We start from the raw sequence: 16,365 nt of genomic DNA, 5'->3' as shown, positions 1-16,365 counted from the left end.
TGTCTAAGGTGGGGCCACCGTCAGGTCAGCTGTGGGCTCGAGGTGAGGTGCAACCGCTGTGGTGGTGATCACCACTACACGGCCTGCGCAACACTTAGGGAGGCGCCGGTGTGCGCCAACTGCTCGGGGGGCCACCCGACCTCCCATCGCAGTTGCCCTATCTACCAGGACATGGTGCGGGCAGAGAGGAAGGAGGCCCGGCGCCATGACCTACCCCCTTCTAGGAGGCCCCCGCCTCGGCGGGCTTGGCCTCATTCACCGGGATCGGAGACTGGGTACGAGGTACCCCAAGGAGGTGGAGCCGTGCGGCAGGCCCTAGAGGTACTCGACGCGTGGCTCCGCAGCCGGCAAAGACCGCGCTAGTCACCGCAGTGCCCAGACGGACTGATCCCCAGATGATGGAATGGCGAGGAATGGGTTTATGTTTTGTGCATGTTACCGGTTCCTAACACAACCTCTGGTCTTTTTCCAGCCCACATCCTTGCATGTGCTATCAAAAGATGTCAGGTTTTACATGTAGGCTCTTTCTTCTTTCTGCCTATGTGGTTTTTCCCTGACCCTTCAATACCATACTTCAACACCATATACCTAACACAATCTCGCCTGGTAGCGTGTCTGACATGGAAACAGGCAGATACTCCTTGTATCATTTCCCACTCTACCCAGCTATCTCTTTTCTTCTTAGAAATTAATAGCATGTCGGAGGCCATGTAGATTGAGTCTATGGTCACGGCGGGGGAGCGGGCTACGGGGGCCGCCCGTAAAAACAAAAAAGCTAGACGCATGGAAAAAGTTCGCGGTACCAGTTGCTACACACCGATGGCCGGGTACGAATGCGTCGTCAACTACATGAGGCAATGGATCACCCTTGCCAGCACGGTACAGTTCAGGCCAGTGGTGGTGGTATCATCGTGTGGAGACTGTTCACGTGGGATGAAATGGGACCCCCCCAGTACAGGAGTCAAAAAAGGAAAAAAGATGCCGCACTTGAACCAAGAATATATTCTGAGTTCTGCTTCAGATCTCGATGCTGCTGCATGATGCATGTGCAGTAAAAGCACCATGAACTATGCTGAACAATGATGTTTATGAAGGAGTCATTCGACGTCTGCTTCTCGCGGAACAGCGGTAAAGCGCTCTCTTATTGATTCGAACGTTGCGAGTTCAAGTCTTATTCAAGTAATAATTTTTATTGTGTTATTGTTCTTCAGTGATATAAATAATACAAATGTTAGGTTTGGAACAATGCGGCTGCATAATATTACTGTCATTCAAAATATTATGTGCACTCGAGTTTGGATGATATTTATGAAACAACAGACCTACAAATAATCCAATAACACCATTTTCCTCCTTTAATTTCTCGTGAGGTCATGTAAGTTTGGAATTTATACTTTAATAATTATACTGCAAGTGGAACGTAAAACAGTCCATTTTTACACATGTTTCAACCAGGCGTCTGTCAGAAACTGTTTCTGAGAAAAACGTTGCCTGCTCGAAACCAAATTTTAACACTATATTAGTTGGAATGTTTTAAACATTGCTTATAAATGTCAGAATTTTATTTTTCCAAGAAATTTTCCTCGGGTCGGTGTGGTTGGAAAATTGCTTTCTTGATCACGTTGTAATCTCTATATATCCAATGGCCATACTGTATGACTGTGAAATACGAAAAAATGAATTCACTTTTGAATATTAGTTCGTATTTGTGTTGAGTAAAATGATATGAATCAGCAGTTGGCCGCTACAGAGAAAGGCATGCGACGTCGCTCGTAAATTGTGGCTGACTGGTTCGAAGTTCACTCCACGGATGTTAAAATGCTTGCATGGCCCCCGACGAGCCCAGATCTCAGTGCCACTGAGCACATCTGGAATGCTGTCGAGAGGGATGTGCGTGTCCTGGACTCTGCTCCGACCAATCTTCGTAGATTATGGGAGGCTGTGCAGCGATCATGGATCAGTATGTGAAATTCATACCACGCCGCATCGCCGCCGTGATCCAGACGGAATGAGGAACACATTATGATTTTAGATGCAAGAACTACGAAGAACTAAAGAGGAAGGCAGAAAACGCGAAGTATGGAGAAATGCTGTCAACCAATCTCCCGACTTTTTACCCCAAAGAAGAAGAAGAAGAAGAAGAAGAGGAAGAAGAAGAAGAAGAAGAAGCAGAAGAAGAAGATTTCATAACGAAGGGGGCGAAATTCATCAACTGGTACGCAGAGAAAATTAAACACTCGAAAATTACGTTTTTCCATAATCGAACGTCGACCACATAGGCCAGCAAAATACTAAGAGTAACAGCGCCATAATGTACCACGTTTACATTGTTGTTTTTTGTCAATTTTACAATACTGTATGAATTCTCTTGAAACATTAACATATTATGCGCTATTTTGCTCGAAATATATTTGGATCAAGAAACCTTTCATTTGGGAATATTACAGGGTGATAAGAATGCTCAGGAAGTCCATTTACTCTGGAAACAGGTATTATCCGACGTGAACTTCCTCTACCTTCTTACTTTCGATGCAAGGTAAATATAAAGAATATCCGACTACCCACAAGTGAAATGTACAATAATTGCGTAGATTACCAGCGAAAGACTTAAATTAGCAAACACGTTTAGAAAAACGTGCAAACGCAGTTTCACAGTTTAATTCCACTTTATGTCATGTTTTTTTTACTATATTTATACTAGATTGACTGTCCACCGAACTTTCAAAAAACTTAAAATTATAAAATGTAGCCTACTGCGAATTCTTTAACAGTTGTTTACCGGGCGAGTTGGCCGTGCCGTTAGGAGCGCGCAGCTGTGAGTTTGCATCCGAGATATAGTGGGTTCGAACCCCACTGTCGGCAGCCCTGAAGATGATTTTCCGTGGTTTCCCCATTTTCACACCAGGCAAATGCTGGGGCTGCACCTTAGTGAAGGCCACGGCCGCTTCCTTCCCATTCCTAGGCCTTTCCTATTCCATCGTCGCCATAAGACCTATCTGTGTCGGTGCGACGTAAAGAAAAAAACAGTTGTAAAACTAACATAAAAATAAACAAAAAGTAAATTACCACGTTAACGTTACAGACTTTAAGGGAAGTCACAGAGAGGAGTACGAAGCTATCAGAAATAGCATCATTCAGACCGTTTATTGTTCCTCGGGTGTAGTGAAAAATGCGCAAGATGAACTAAAAAGGAACGCAGAAAACTCGAAGAGTGGCGAATTGCTGCCAACCAATCTCCAGATTGATCACCACAAAGAAAAAAGGAAGAAAGTGGTTTCATAATGAAGTGCACATCCAATCCTACGTGTACCACAGTTAGGTAAGCATAGCTGTTGTCGCCTACTGCAGGCTTATCATTGAGTAGTTGTACGAACTACACTGGATGGCTATCAACAACAGAAATGACTAGGCGGTATGGGGTGGAGGGTAGGAACGATGTGCATTCAGATTTCCCCGAGGACTGCTCTCAGTAATGACATAACTTTGCAGGTATAGAGAAACCCGGGTAAATTCAACTCTCCGCAGTCATAGGTCCCGTGTGCGCGCATTTTCTCACAAATTTATGTTTGTGAACTAATTTTACAGTGCGTTTGTTTCTTTCTCCCCCCCCCCCCATGTATTCGCTCCCCGACGGCAATTTCCAAAGGGGTCAGTAAGTGAACGTAAATCAGCAAGCTGTGCGACCTGCACATACAGTGCGTAAGTCTTGTTTGTACACCAACGTATTGCAACGAAATAACTGTTAAACTTTTGTACGGTATACAATTATCGTGTTGTATTTTATTGCCCATATCGTAATAGATACTATAATAAACAATGTAAATATATATAAAAACAGATCTGTAAACTTACAATTTAACACAAATACGAGCAAAGTACCAAAACTGGTCGTTTCATCGTGGAACAATCTTGTGTGTACACTTATGGCTGGTTTACACGTGGACAGTGTTTAGTACAGTAGTAAGTGGTACGTTACTACTTAACTCACGTAGGCTTGTTTAAACGTAAGACAGCGTTTGGTACAGTGGTACATGGCAGTTTGTCACTCAAGCCACGTGATTCAGTCGTTCCTGTGTCGTCAACTAGATCAGAGATAAGATAGACGGTCATCAACAACGTGTAAAATTTGTTAATGACTTTATTCGCTGCGTGTTAGATAACATTTTAGAGGAAGTTGAGGATGAGGTGACCAACGCTAGGAGAAAAAAAGAATGGGAGCAAAAATGGATTACCAGAAGGAATAATCTCGGGGCAAGTACAATTCTCTTTAAAGAATGAGCCGAGGAGGATCGACAGGAATATACAGTCATGGGAAAAAGTATACGTACACCTTAAACGTTAAGCAATATTGTCGTTTGTAATTGACGCATTGTCCATAGGCCGCTAGAAATTTCACCACTTTCCTATATTTCGGTATTTCACGAAACATGACTATGAATATGTACCGGAAATAACAATAGTACTTTGGAAATATTTGTTTTAACAAGCATATCATCCAATAATTTCGAAATAGAGATGCATAAAAAGTATTCGTACAGGTGGAAAATCTTCAGATCAAAAACCTTGATGACATTACTTGCAACGCAGGAAAGCAGTAAAGGTCACGTCTTTTACCAAGTCAGTTGTGCTTCAATCGTTGTAAACAACAAGTGATACAGTCTATCAGTAAGATGGGCCGCAAAATGCAAGAAACAACAGAAGAAGGGAGAATGATTATAATTCGGGCTCATAATTTCTGTAAATCTCTCTCGGAAATATCTAAATTTGTGAAGAGACCAAGATCTACAATTCAGGGAATTATTGACAGGTATGGTGAGAGAAAATCTTTCAAAAATGCACGTAGATGTGGACGTCCATGCACACTAGACGAACTAACTGAAAGACTAAACTTCAGGAAACTTAAGAAAAATCCTAGAATCAGTGCTGCAAAACTGAGGTCTGAACTAGGAAATGATTTAAAACTTCATATCTGTGCTTCCATAATTCAAAAGGTTTTTATACGAATGACTATCATTGTAGAAATGCCAGGCAAAAACCTTTAATTACCCCAGCAAACAGGAAGAAAAGACTACAATATGCTACAGACTACGAACATGCTTCTCTAGCATTATGGTATCCAGTTATATTTACGGATGAAAGAATAATTCACTATTTTGCAAGAACATTGCAAAAAGGGGCGGAGGAAAAAGAACACAGAACTGGAAGAAAAAATATGCTTCCTTCAGTGAAGCATGGTGGAGGTTGTTTAATGGTTTGGTGGTGCATGAGCTCAGCTGAAGTAGATTCCTTAGAATTCATAGATGGAAAGGTGGACCGTAAATATTGTATTGAAGTTTTGAAGAAACGTCTAGTATCTAGTGCCGAAAAAATGGGACTTCTGGGTGATTATGTAATCATGCAGGATAATGATCCAAACCATACGGCCCTGGATACACGACTGTGGATTTTATAAAAAACACCCACATATATGATAACACCCTCCCCCCCAGTCCCCGAATATGAATCCGATTGAAGATGTACGGGCTTATCGTAAAGAGAGACTGGGCACAAGAAATATTTCATCAAAGCCAGCATTGAAAATGGCTCTCTTGGAAGAATGGGATAAGATTGACCCCACCTTCACCCCCAAGCTAGTTCATTCAATGCCTAGGCGGCTTGAGGCCGTTGTAAAATCAAAAGGATTGCCAACAAATACTAAATATGCACTAAAATCAGTGAGGAATGAAAGTAAAACCGGACTGTACGAATACTTTTTATGAGTATGAAATCAAGGTATTTTCATTTATTTATGTATTAATGCCAGGGACGTCCATCAATTGTATGTTTTATGGTGTATATGTCTTAACATAGTGTACAGAAAGCTAACCTATTTATGTTATACAACGTACATGGCAATAAGTGTACTAAATAAAGTATTTTTTGTTTCAGTATTAACTGTACGAATACTTTTTCCTATGACTGTATGTTATCCCTGCGAATGTCAGAAGTAACATGTAATGAGTTACTGCATAAAGTTGAACCAATGATACAAAAGACAGATACCATCATGCGTAGCAAAGCTGAAACTGCATATCGTGCTGTACATGCTCGCGACGAGAAATAATGTCCGAAGCCTTCATCATTTCTTCAGAGTTTCCAAAGCCAGTATATCTTTAATGATTCCGGAAGTATATGAAGCTATATATATATATTTCTCTGAAAGATTTCAGACAGGTAAGGAAAAATACAAACACATACTGGTTACAATATTATATATAAGCAATTGTTCAGCAAAAGGATTATTATCAAAGGTTTATTGCTTTTAAATTTCAGTGAATACACATAAAAAACCTATCACAATAATTAGTATTGTTTCAATTCTGCAGTGACTTAAAAGCTTCTGCCCATCTACCATTGTTCTCGGCAATTAGAATGAACGATCAAAAGAAAAGAGGGATCAACAACCATGATCAGCTCCGTAGCTTTACCCACAACTTACGAACTTGACTAAATTGCGCCTGTTCGCACGTGGTAAGTTGCAAGTACAGTGCTCCCCCACTACTCCGATGGGTGCGCGCACAGCTGGTGAAAAGTCTACTTGAAAGGAAAAATAGACTGGATTCTATTCCACTTGACTAAATTGTTACTTAAGGCCGCTACACACGACCCAATCTGCTGGGCCCGATCTGCAGGGTCCCTGCAGATTGGGTGGTGTGTAGGTTTGTTGGGACCAGATTGGCCGACAAAACTCATGTCGGGTGGTTGGTGGGGCCGACCACACAATCTCCCAACTTACATTCCAGAAGTCGGCCGATAAGCTATCAGTTGCCTCGTCGCCACCTAGCTCGTGTGACGTGTGTCAGAGGGCAGTGAGCAGATTCAGTTAGATTAGTAGTTCACTATATACAATAATATAGTTTAGATTAATTTAGTTTATAATTTTAGGTTAGTTTCTTATCGTATTTTCTACTCATACATAATTTCAGAAATAAACACTCTTACATTAAAGAAATATATATTTTAATCACTTACTTTTATGTATCCCTTCCGACTATTGAAAATAGCGCAAAATCTTTATGGAATGATTTTAGACAAAAGCTGCGGTAAAATAAAATGAAATGTCGTATGGCTTTTAGTGCCGGGAGATCCCAGGATGGGTTCGGCTCGCCAGGTGCAGGTCTTTTGATTTGACTCAAGTGGGCGACCTGCGCGTCGTGATGAGGATGAAATGATGATGAACACAACACATATACCCAGCCCCCGTGCCAAGGAAATTAACCAATGATGGTTAAAATTCCAGTCCCTGCCGCGAATCGAACCCCTGTGACGAAAGGCCAGCACGCTAACCATTTAGCCATGGAGCCGGGCAAAAGCTGTGGTGACACGGCTGCACTAAATTGCAAATCTCTGTAACTCGCTCAAGTAGCTAAAAGTCTTAGAGTCACGATTAATCGCTATTGAACACTCACTCTTTCACCCAATATAGTGTCTTGTTTCTTTATTAAAGGCGCAACCAGGTAGAGCAGATCAATGGAAGTGTCGATATCCATTCGCAGAAAATTTCTAAAATCGAATGATTCTAGTTCTTTCATAATATTTATATGACAATTTCTTTCTCTGTAATACCCACCTATTAGTCCAATATTTTCTCTTTCGTATCGACTTCAATGATAACAAAGTCAATGCAATTACTGTTCTTTGAAATTTAGAAAATGAAGGAGCCATGATCACGCGTTTCCAGGCCAGAGCGAGCCAGCCTACTGCAGATCGGGCCCTGCAGATTGTGCCGTGTGGAGAGCAGCACCCGATTTTTACCACGCCAACTGCCTGCAGATCGGGCCCAGCAGATTGGGTCGTGTGTAGAGGCCTTTAATCGTTTACTTACCACTTACCACTAAAGTCATAGTTCACACGCTGCAAGTCACTTAAAATTAAGTTAAAAATTTAGTTACCACTAAATGACTGTCCGCATGTAAACAGGCCATTACAGAAGAAAATGAAAAGTTCACTCAAAAACACTTGTTACCTTGGATTTAATACCCCAAAAAGTGTCATCTGGCCTTGAGAACTGCCTTGCACCTTCGCTGCGTGGAATGAACCAGTTTCTCACATCTTTTAGATCGGTTTTACCCCATTCTTCGTTGACTATACTACTTAACTGCTCAAGTGATTGAAGTTTCTTTGCACGAACCCTTCTTTTTAGATCGACTGACAAATGTTCTATGTGGTTCAAATGGGGGAATTGGGCAGGAGTTCGAAGTTGGGTTCGTACGTTCCATATCAGCCACTGCTTGCACATATCAGCTGCGTTCTTGGAGTCATTGTCTTGATCAAAGATGCAGCGAGACCCCAAACCCATTTTACTGCACTCTGTTTGACAATGTTCTTTAACATTTTTAAATAACCCCATCTGTCCATGATGCCATTGATGATTTCGATATTTCCCACTCCACAAGAAGATATGCACCCACAAATCATATTTGATCCACATCGATGTTTTAGGGTGGGTAGCGACTTTGCAGATTTATTGGCTGTATTTACTTTTCTCCATACATACCTGTTTCCATCCGAAAGGTATAGAGATACCTTGGTCTCATCTGACCATGTAACTTTGTTCCAGAACGTACAATCCTTGTTTTCATACTCTCTGCAAAATATCATTCTGGCTCGTCGATATTTCTTAGTAACAAACGGCCTTTTCCGTAGTCGTCTACCGTATTAATCACATTTCCACAATACCGTATGAATTGTCTGACTTGACATTTCCTTCTCTGTACTTCCTTCCAATGCCTTTGCTGGCAGGACATAGTGTTTACAGTGCACTATGTCTTCTGGTATAGGCTAGAGGAATTTTGTTACTTTCATAGATCTGTCTCTGCCTTATCCTTGGCTTTGATAATATGAAAGTGACTGAGGTATGAGCGATGCTAGTAATGCCAATCCTTATGTAGCCAGTCCCTGCTATGAATGGTGTGAAAATGTTGCTCACAGGGTCGGTTGGTGTATGCATTTCAGTGGGCTTGGCAGACGGATATGTAATAGCAACTCTGGCTCGGTGAGGAAAGCAACGGGAAGCTACCTCACTCCTCATTTCCCTAGTACGCCTCTTTAGTGATGCCTAGGCCATCTATGACAGCTGATGGCAGAGCTGTTGAGGGTCCCACCGGCGTTAGCGCTGACGGACTGAACATACATACATACATACATACTTTCTTCCAGCATTACGCGGAGTTTTGGCGCACTTACTGTAATTGTGGACTCGTTTTACTTGTTTCACAATATAACGTTCGTCTCGCCTATTCAGTATCTTTTCTTTTGCTTTGCTCGGCAATTTCTTTGTGGCCCCTCTACATCTCAATTTCTTCAACACATTGTGTATTGTGGAATACGGTTTATTTATTTGCGTCTAATTTCACGAGTGATAAAATTAAATTCTTTAGTTCCACACTTAACTCTGTTCTTTTATCAATTATGTAACACACGGCCTGGTGCACTAACTGCGAAACTATACACTAGTGCAGCACAGATACATACCAGCTAACTGGGAGTGTTCCCGAACGAAGACGAGGTAGTGAACGTGCACAAAGAAGACTGTTGCAAGCAAATAGGCCACTACACAACACATTTCACTCCTATTCTTTTATAATGATGTACCGAGGCTTTTGATCGCTAACATTAAGTTCTCAAAACCTTGTGTAATAACTGGTCCAAGTCTCGTGCAATGGTTATGTACTATTTAGAAATTATAAAGACATTACGTCTGCTAAGTGGGGTGTACAAACAAGACTGTTATGCACTGTATTCGTCACTCCTGATTCTTTTCCTCTCGATCGTATTACTCAGCTAACAGCAATATATTCAATATATTCAAGTTGAAACAAAGCCCAATTGTTCGAACACATATCTAAGTGATGTAGTTTTGTAAAACTTTGTAATGTAAGTTGAGCGCAATTATAGCACTATGTAAACGTTCTGGAATAGCAAATGCTGTTAGAGAAAATACCTGTTTCGCATATTAGAGAATGTACTCTTCGCTGAAGGGGTAATTACTAACCTGTGAATAACATTAATGTCCTACTTCTTGGGACGTGGGTGTAAGGCAAAAGCTATTGATCTCAAGATTTACCATTGGTAATTTTTTGAGGTGAGCCGAAGTGTAATTTAACTTAAGATGCATAAGGAAGACTTCTGAGATATGCATCGTCTATTACAGAAATGTAAATTAACATGTGTTAAATGGCAAACTTTGGGTTCTCCAGAGCGAGGAGACTGAAGTATTTCCTACTCATAGTTATCAGTTTTTAAGATTCACGTTTGTACAAGAGATACATTTATACGGGATGTATCAAAATTCAATACTTTAACTTCTAGGGATGATAGAAGAGACAAAAACAGATATTTTAAAAATGATATAATCATAGGTCGGAAATCAATAGCTAAAGTACCTACATCTGGAGGTAACTGAAAATAAAACTATTACATGTCAAATTAATTCTATCTTAAAAAAAACTGTTCAAAAGTGTGTCCTGCTTCAATACACACTTCGCAACGATGTGCCATTGCCTGTCGAAAACGCTGGAAGGCCCTAGGCGTGTGCGGTAGAGAGTACGCAGATCCAAGCCCCTGAGCTACAAGCTCTTCCTCGGATTCAATTCGAGTCAGTCTCATACACTCTCCCTCGCTCTGCTCTAAACGAACCAACATGTACTACGCATTTTCAAAGCACAGATATTGATTGCATTCCGACATCATGGCATGTTTAACGGAATATCTAATATTTATGGTTTTGAAGAATGGGAGTCAATTAATTTATACCCTTACAGTACAGTTCCTGATGTTATCAGTAAGTTATCGTTTCAGACCCAAGGTAATTTTTACCAAAGAACGTTCGTTCCTTTTTTATCATCCCTAAAAGCTGGACAATTGAATTTTGATACACCCTGTATTCGCACCTGGAGGTCTACGCGTGTTCTTTCCAATGTGAAGTAACATGCAGTCCTGAATATGTGTAAGAACTTGAGTATACGGAAGTGGATGTAATTTAGTGCACGCTAATCAGGGACTTCAGTGCGCTGTTTCTAAAAGAGTATAAATTTGTTCAATATATAAAATAATACTGGTTTACTTACGTAAGTATGTGTGCTTCCAACGAGAATGTGAAGAGAAAATCGTTACAGTCCGAAAATATTTTAACCTGTATATTTCTGTAAATACTTTTAATTGAATTTTATCGTCAGAGTATTTCGTGTCAAATAATTAAAGAATATATTTGAAATTCGACATAAATATGCACTTTCTTCGTTCAGCCTCTTTACGAGTATGGTTAAAATCGATAAAAATTTTATTTTTCAGTATATTGCCGATACGTTTGATGAAGACTTGCTCATAATATAAAACTATTTGTTTAAAGTTTGAAAATACACATCGTCAAACGTCCTTCGCAAGTTTGCACCATGGCTGTACAATTATTTCACGAGACAACATGCATACACATCGCTAATATGTAAGACTGGGTAAACAGACTGTTATCTGAAGAAAGCGACCATGGTGATCTTAACAAAACATGCGAAGTGACCACAAAATCCTCTGGAGGAACAACAGTTCTACGTCAAGCTTGTAAAACGTTCGGCGGCTGATAATGAGTGTGCACTGTCGTCGTTACTGTAGGTAACTGTAATCATTGCGAGGCTAAAATTCAGAAAAAAACTTCAGGACTAGATAAAAGAAGCCGTCCTCGCAGTTTTCTAGTTTGCAGGAAAATATTAAGAACATACACATTCAGGATGACCATTCACAGCCGAGATTCAGAATTTCTAGCTCCCCACTATACCACGCTTAAGAGTCGAGCGTCAAAGGAAGATTTAAAGGCACTGAATGCTGTGGGCTCTTGCTTTAGAAATGGAAGTGAAGTATGTGCCAAGTTTTGTATCGAATACAAAATTACTTGTCCATGTGAAGCACACGTTTGCAGGGAGGCATAGGTATGGATTAAGGCATAACACGCAAATGATTCATTCTTGGAATATGCTGATTTTGCAGGTCTCTATGCATAAGAGAGGGGACAAACACCACGTTACAGTGTCTATGGTAACCGTAAAAAGCAACAAGTGGTGATGAGTGTGAAATACCATTTCCTTGATGCTGTTCATCTTGGAGTCTGCAGTATCGTGTACCTCAAACGTAATGCGATCTATAAGCCCATCTCGTCCCGTGAAACAACTACCCTGCCCAAAACGTGACGATGACGATTAGGTGTAATGATAAAAGATTTCCATCGTAAATGAAGGTCTATGAACAGGTCAACATCTTGGAAAGATAACACCTGAGAAAAACTCTCCGACAACAGCCTGTTAGTAGTAGCGACTGATAGGAGAAGTCCGTGTAAATTGGACTACGTCCACAACTCTATTGACCTTAATGAAAATTTCTCGAAATTTATGCACGATAATTAGTACAATGTATCAAATGATTTTGTGAAAATAAATGTTAATATTATATTTAGGACTTGTTTAAAAGTAATATGTATTCTAAAATTTGTTATCGTGTAATTTGGACCGATAGCATGTAACTTGGTCCAGGTGTTCGTTTAATTTGGACTGGTAAATATAATCGCTTATAAGTTATTTAATGAATCAATTATGAAATACTAAGCAAGAAAATACGAGAGTATGAATTTTGGTCGTCACTTTTCGCTTGTAGGACAATAATAAACAATTCATCCTGAATTTTGGCACAGTTTTCATGAGCCCACATTTTTGCAACTATTGCACTGTATCCGCTCGTCGTCATAATAGGCCTACTTGTTACATACAATGCCGTCAGATAGCTCCTCAATTGTAATCACGTGGGCTGAGTGAACCTCGAACCAGCCCTCAGACCCAAGTAAAAATCCCTGACCTGGCAGAGAATCGAACCCGGGACCTCCGAGTAAGTGACATGCACGCTACTCCTGCTCCGTGGGGCCGGCCTCAATTGATAAAACAGAATCTTTTAGAATTAACTGCAAATCTACGAATAAAAGTAACTATTACAACAGTTTCAACGGTCCAAATTACACACTCTCGTGCAGTCCAAATTACACGAAATGCAAAGATTAAATAAAAAACTAAATAATATGCAAAGTATTTAAAATTTATGAATAAAACTACATTAAAACTCACCTAGATATTTCATCAGTAATTGTAAAAGCTAAACACCCTCTTGGCTGAAATAACCTACTTCACAGTATTTAACTGTCACCGTAAAAGCTGACAAGGAATGTGAGTATTGAGATGAATTTCCTCTTTCCTCTTCAATCTTAAGTCCATGAGCAAAACAACTTCCAGGAAGATAGCTACCCGCGGCTCTCTTGCTCACCTTGCCTCAGACATGGGATGACCAAACTTGCAAACAAAAAAAATATTATCGATCCACATTACACGCAGGTCCAAATTACACAGATTTCCCCTACGTAAACCACTGCCCGCACTTTCGTTACAACTGCCCCAACTAGTACTTGCTCTTGAAACTTCAAGCCATTTCTGCGAGTTTTCTTTTTTTTTTAATACGGAACGAAAGATTCATTAAGAATGATTCTCTAAAACGAAGATAGTAATTTTCATCACTATATTCTACAATCAACAGTTATCATCATGCAGAGCTGTGCACGATGCGTTAATACAGCAACTGCATTTCAATATTTTGCATCGGACAGGCCACTGCACTATACTTATCCATCCAATTAAATAACAGAGAATCATTAAACCTGCCAGACATGGAACAGAAATGTATTCAGTCTGAAAGGAAACTATAATTATACTCTTAAGCCAAGCTACACATAGTAAAGTAATCCCCGTGATCCATAAAAAAAAATTCGCCAACAGAAAAAAACATTATCGTATTGTAATCTAACGACGCACGTATTGGCATATATATATGGTAAGTATTATGGATTGAATGTAATTATTACTTCAATCAATCAATCAATCAATCAATCAATCAATCAATCAATCAATCAATCATTACTGATCTGCATTTAGGGCTGTCACCCAGGTGGCAGATTCCCTATCTGTTGTTTTCACAGCCTTTTCTTAAATGATTGCAAAGAAACTGGAAATTTATGAAACATCACCCTTGGTATGTTATTCCAATCCCCTTCTTATAAAATAATATTTCCCCGAATTTGTCCTCTTGAATTCCAACTTTATTTTCATATTGTAATCTTTCCTACTTCTAAAGACACCACTCAAACTTATTCGTCTACTGATGTCATTCCACGCCATCTCTCCACTGACAGCTCGGAACATACCACTTAATCGAGCAGTTGTCTCCTTTCTCCCATGCCTTCCCAACCCAAACTTTGCAACATTTTTGTAACGCTATTCTTTTGTCGGAAATCACCCAGAACAAATCGAGCTGCTTTTCTTGGGATTTTTCCACTTCTTGAATCAAGTAATCCTGGCGAGGGCCCCATACACTGGAACCATAATCTAGTTGGAGTCTTACCAGAGACTTATATGCCCTCTCCTTTACATCCTTACTGCAACCGCCAAATACCCTCATAACCATGTGCAGATATATTACCCTTAATTTACAATCATATTTATGTGATTTCCCCAATGTTGATCTTTCCTTATATTAACATCTAAGTACTTACAATGATCTCCAGAAGGAACTTTCACCCCATCAACGCAAAATTTAAAACTGAGAGGACTTTTCCTATTTGTTGAAACTCTCAACCTGACTTTTGACCCCGTTTACCATAACACCATTCTCTACTGTCCATCTCACAACATTATCGAGGTAATTTTGCATTTGGTCACAATCTTGTAACTTATTAGTTACTCTGTACAGAATAACATCATCTGAAAAAAGACTTATCTCTGATTCCACTTCTTTACTCATATCATTTATATATATAAGAAAACAAAGGTCCAATAATACTGCCTTAAGGAATTCCTCCCTTAATTGTTACATGGTCAGATAAAGATTCGCCAACTCTAATTCTCCGAGTGCTATTTTCTAGAAATATAGCCACCCATTCAGTCACTATTTTGTCTAGTAAATTTCGCTCATTTTTACCAGTAGTCTCCATAGATTTACTCCATCAAATGCCTTAGATAGGTCAATCACGATACAGTCCATTTGACCTCCTGAATCCAGGGTATCTGCTATATATTGCTGGAATCCTACAAGTTAAGCTTCATTGGAATAACCTTTTCTAAACCCGAACTGCCTTTTATCGAACCAGTTATTAATTTCGCAAACATGTCTAATATAATCAGAAAGAATGCTCTCCCAATGATTACATGCAATGCGTGTCAAACTGACTGGCTTCTTATTTTCAGCTTTTTGTCCATCACCCTTTCGTTTATACACAGGGTCTACTATAGCAACTCTCAATTCATTCGGTATTGTCGCAGCTATTGCTCAAGAGGTGAAAAATATCTCTAATAACACAACCAACTGATCCTTTTTAATACAAATTCCAAATATATACAGACAGGATTCACTTCTCACCTTGAGATGTTGCCGCAACTGTTGTTCATGCTGTTCTGCTAGTTGCTGCTGTTGAGCTTGGAAACGCTGGAGTAATATTTGCTGTTGCAATTGCTGCTGCTTCTTTAACTGAAAAAGAAAGAGAACAGAATAAATAAACAGCACTGTAAATAACACAATGCATTCCAGATCTTTCATAGTAATACTATACAGCCAAAAATACAGACTATGGGCACTAGAAATTTCTAAACAGTGCCAAAACAAAAACCAAAAACTTGATTAAATCAGTGAAATCAGTATAAAAAGTGTATAATATACGCTTCCCTTTTTTTTCATTTTCCATCATTAACTTGGAAAATAAATCGAAATATAATAAAACCTTCCCAATCCACTTCAATCCCTGTACTCTGCACTCTACATATAAGTATTCAGTCGACTGCAACCGAGTAAATGTCATGTCTGGTAAACGGTGCATATACACTGCACAATGCACCTGAAAGTAGTACATTGTTATGAATTATAACATAATTAAAGGACAATGCAAGACTAAAAACTATGGTACAGGAAAAACAGAACGCGCATGTCTCGTGCTTAGCATACGGGCTAACCTTTAAACCGCGATCGTTCGCACCGTTAGAAAAAATCTAGTATTGACTGGTGTATGCATGCCAACACCTGCTTGATGTATTAGATATGCTTTCTTTGACCTCTATGTCAATGTATGTCATCGGTTCAAGACGCAGCAGGCTGTCAACATGCAAATTTCCAAAGACCGGCGAGGCTTAATAGATAAAATCTACCGCGGGAGTGATGCCGTCACGTTCCAGAGATTGCAACAATCACATTCTAGCGTCAGTTGAAATAGTTTGTGCTGTGACGTGCTGTGCTGTGCACAATCAATTATTTCCA

At 39.8% G+C, this 16,365-nt stretch overlaps 1 protein-coding gene across 7 annotated transcripts in view; it reads right to left on the bottom strand.

Moving 5' to 3' along the window:
- The window catches only part of HDAC4 (histone deacetylase 4), a 1,180,658-nt gene that overhangs the window by 268,569 nt on the left and 895,724 nt on the right, over positions 1–16,365 (bottom strand). For all 7 annotated transcript variants that reach the window (XM_068226410.1, XM_068226411.1, XM_067142123.2 and 4 more), the window contains one exon: positions 15,478–15,585. In XM_068226410.1, coding sequence (XP_068082511.1) covers positions 15,478–15,585 — 108 coding nt within the window. The remainder of the gene's footprint in view (positions 1–15,477; positions 15,586–16,365) is intronic.

Source organism: Anabrus simplex, chromosome 2 (assembly GCF_040414725.1).
Source record: "Anabrus simplex isolate iqAnaSimp1 chromosome 2, ASM4041472v1, whole genome shotgun sequence".
NCBI lineage: Eukaryota > Metazoa > Arthropoda > Insecta > Orthoptera > Tettigoniidae > Anabrus > Anabrus simplex.
The sequence above is the reverse complement of the archived record's forward strand: the minus strand, read 5'-3'. Positions and strand labels throughout refer to the sequence as shown.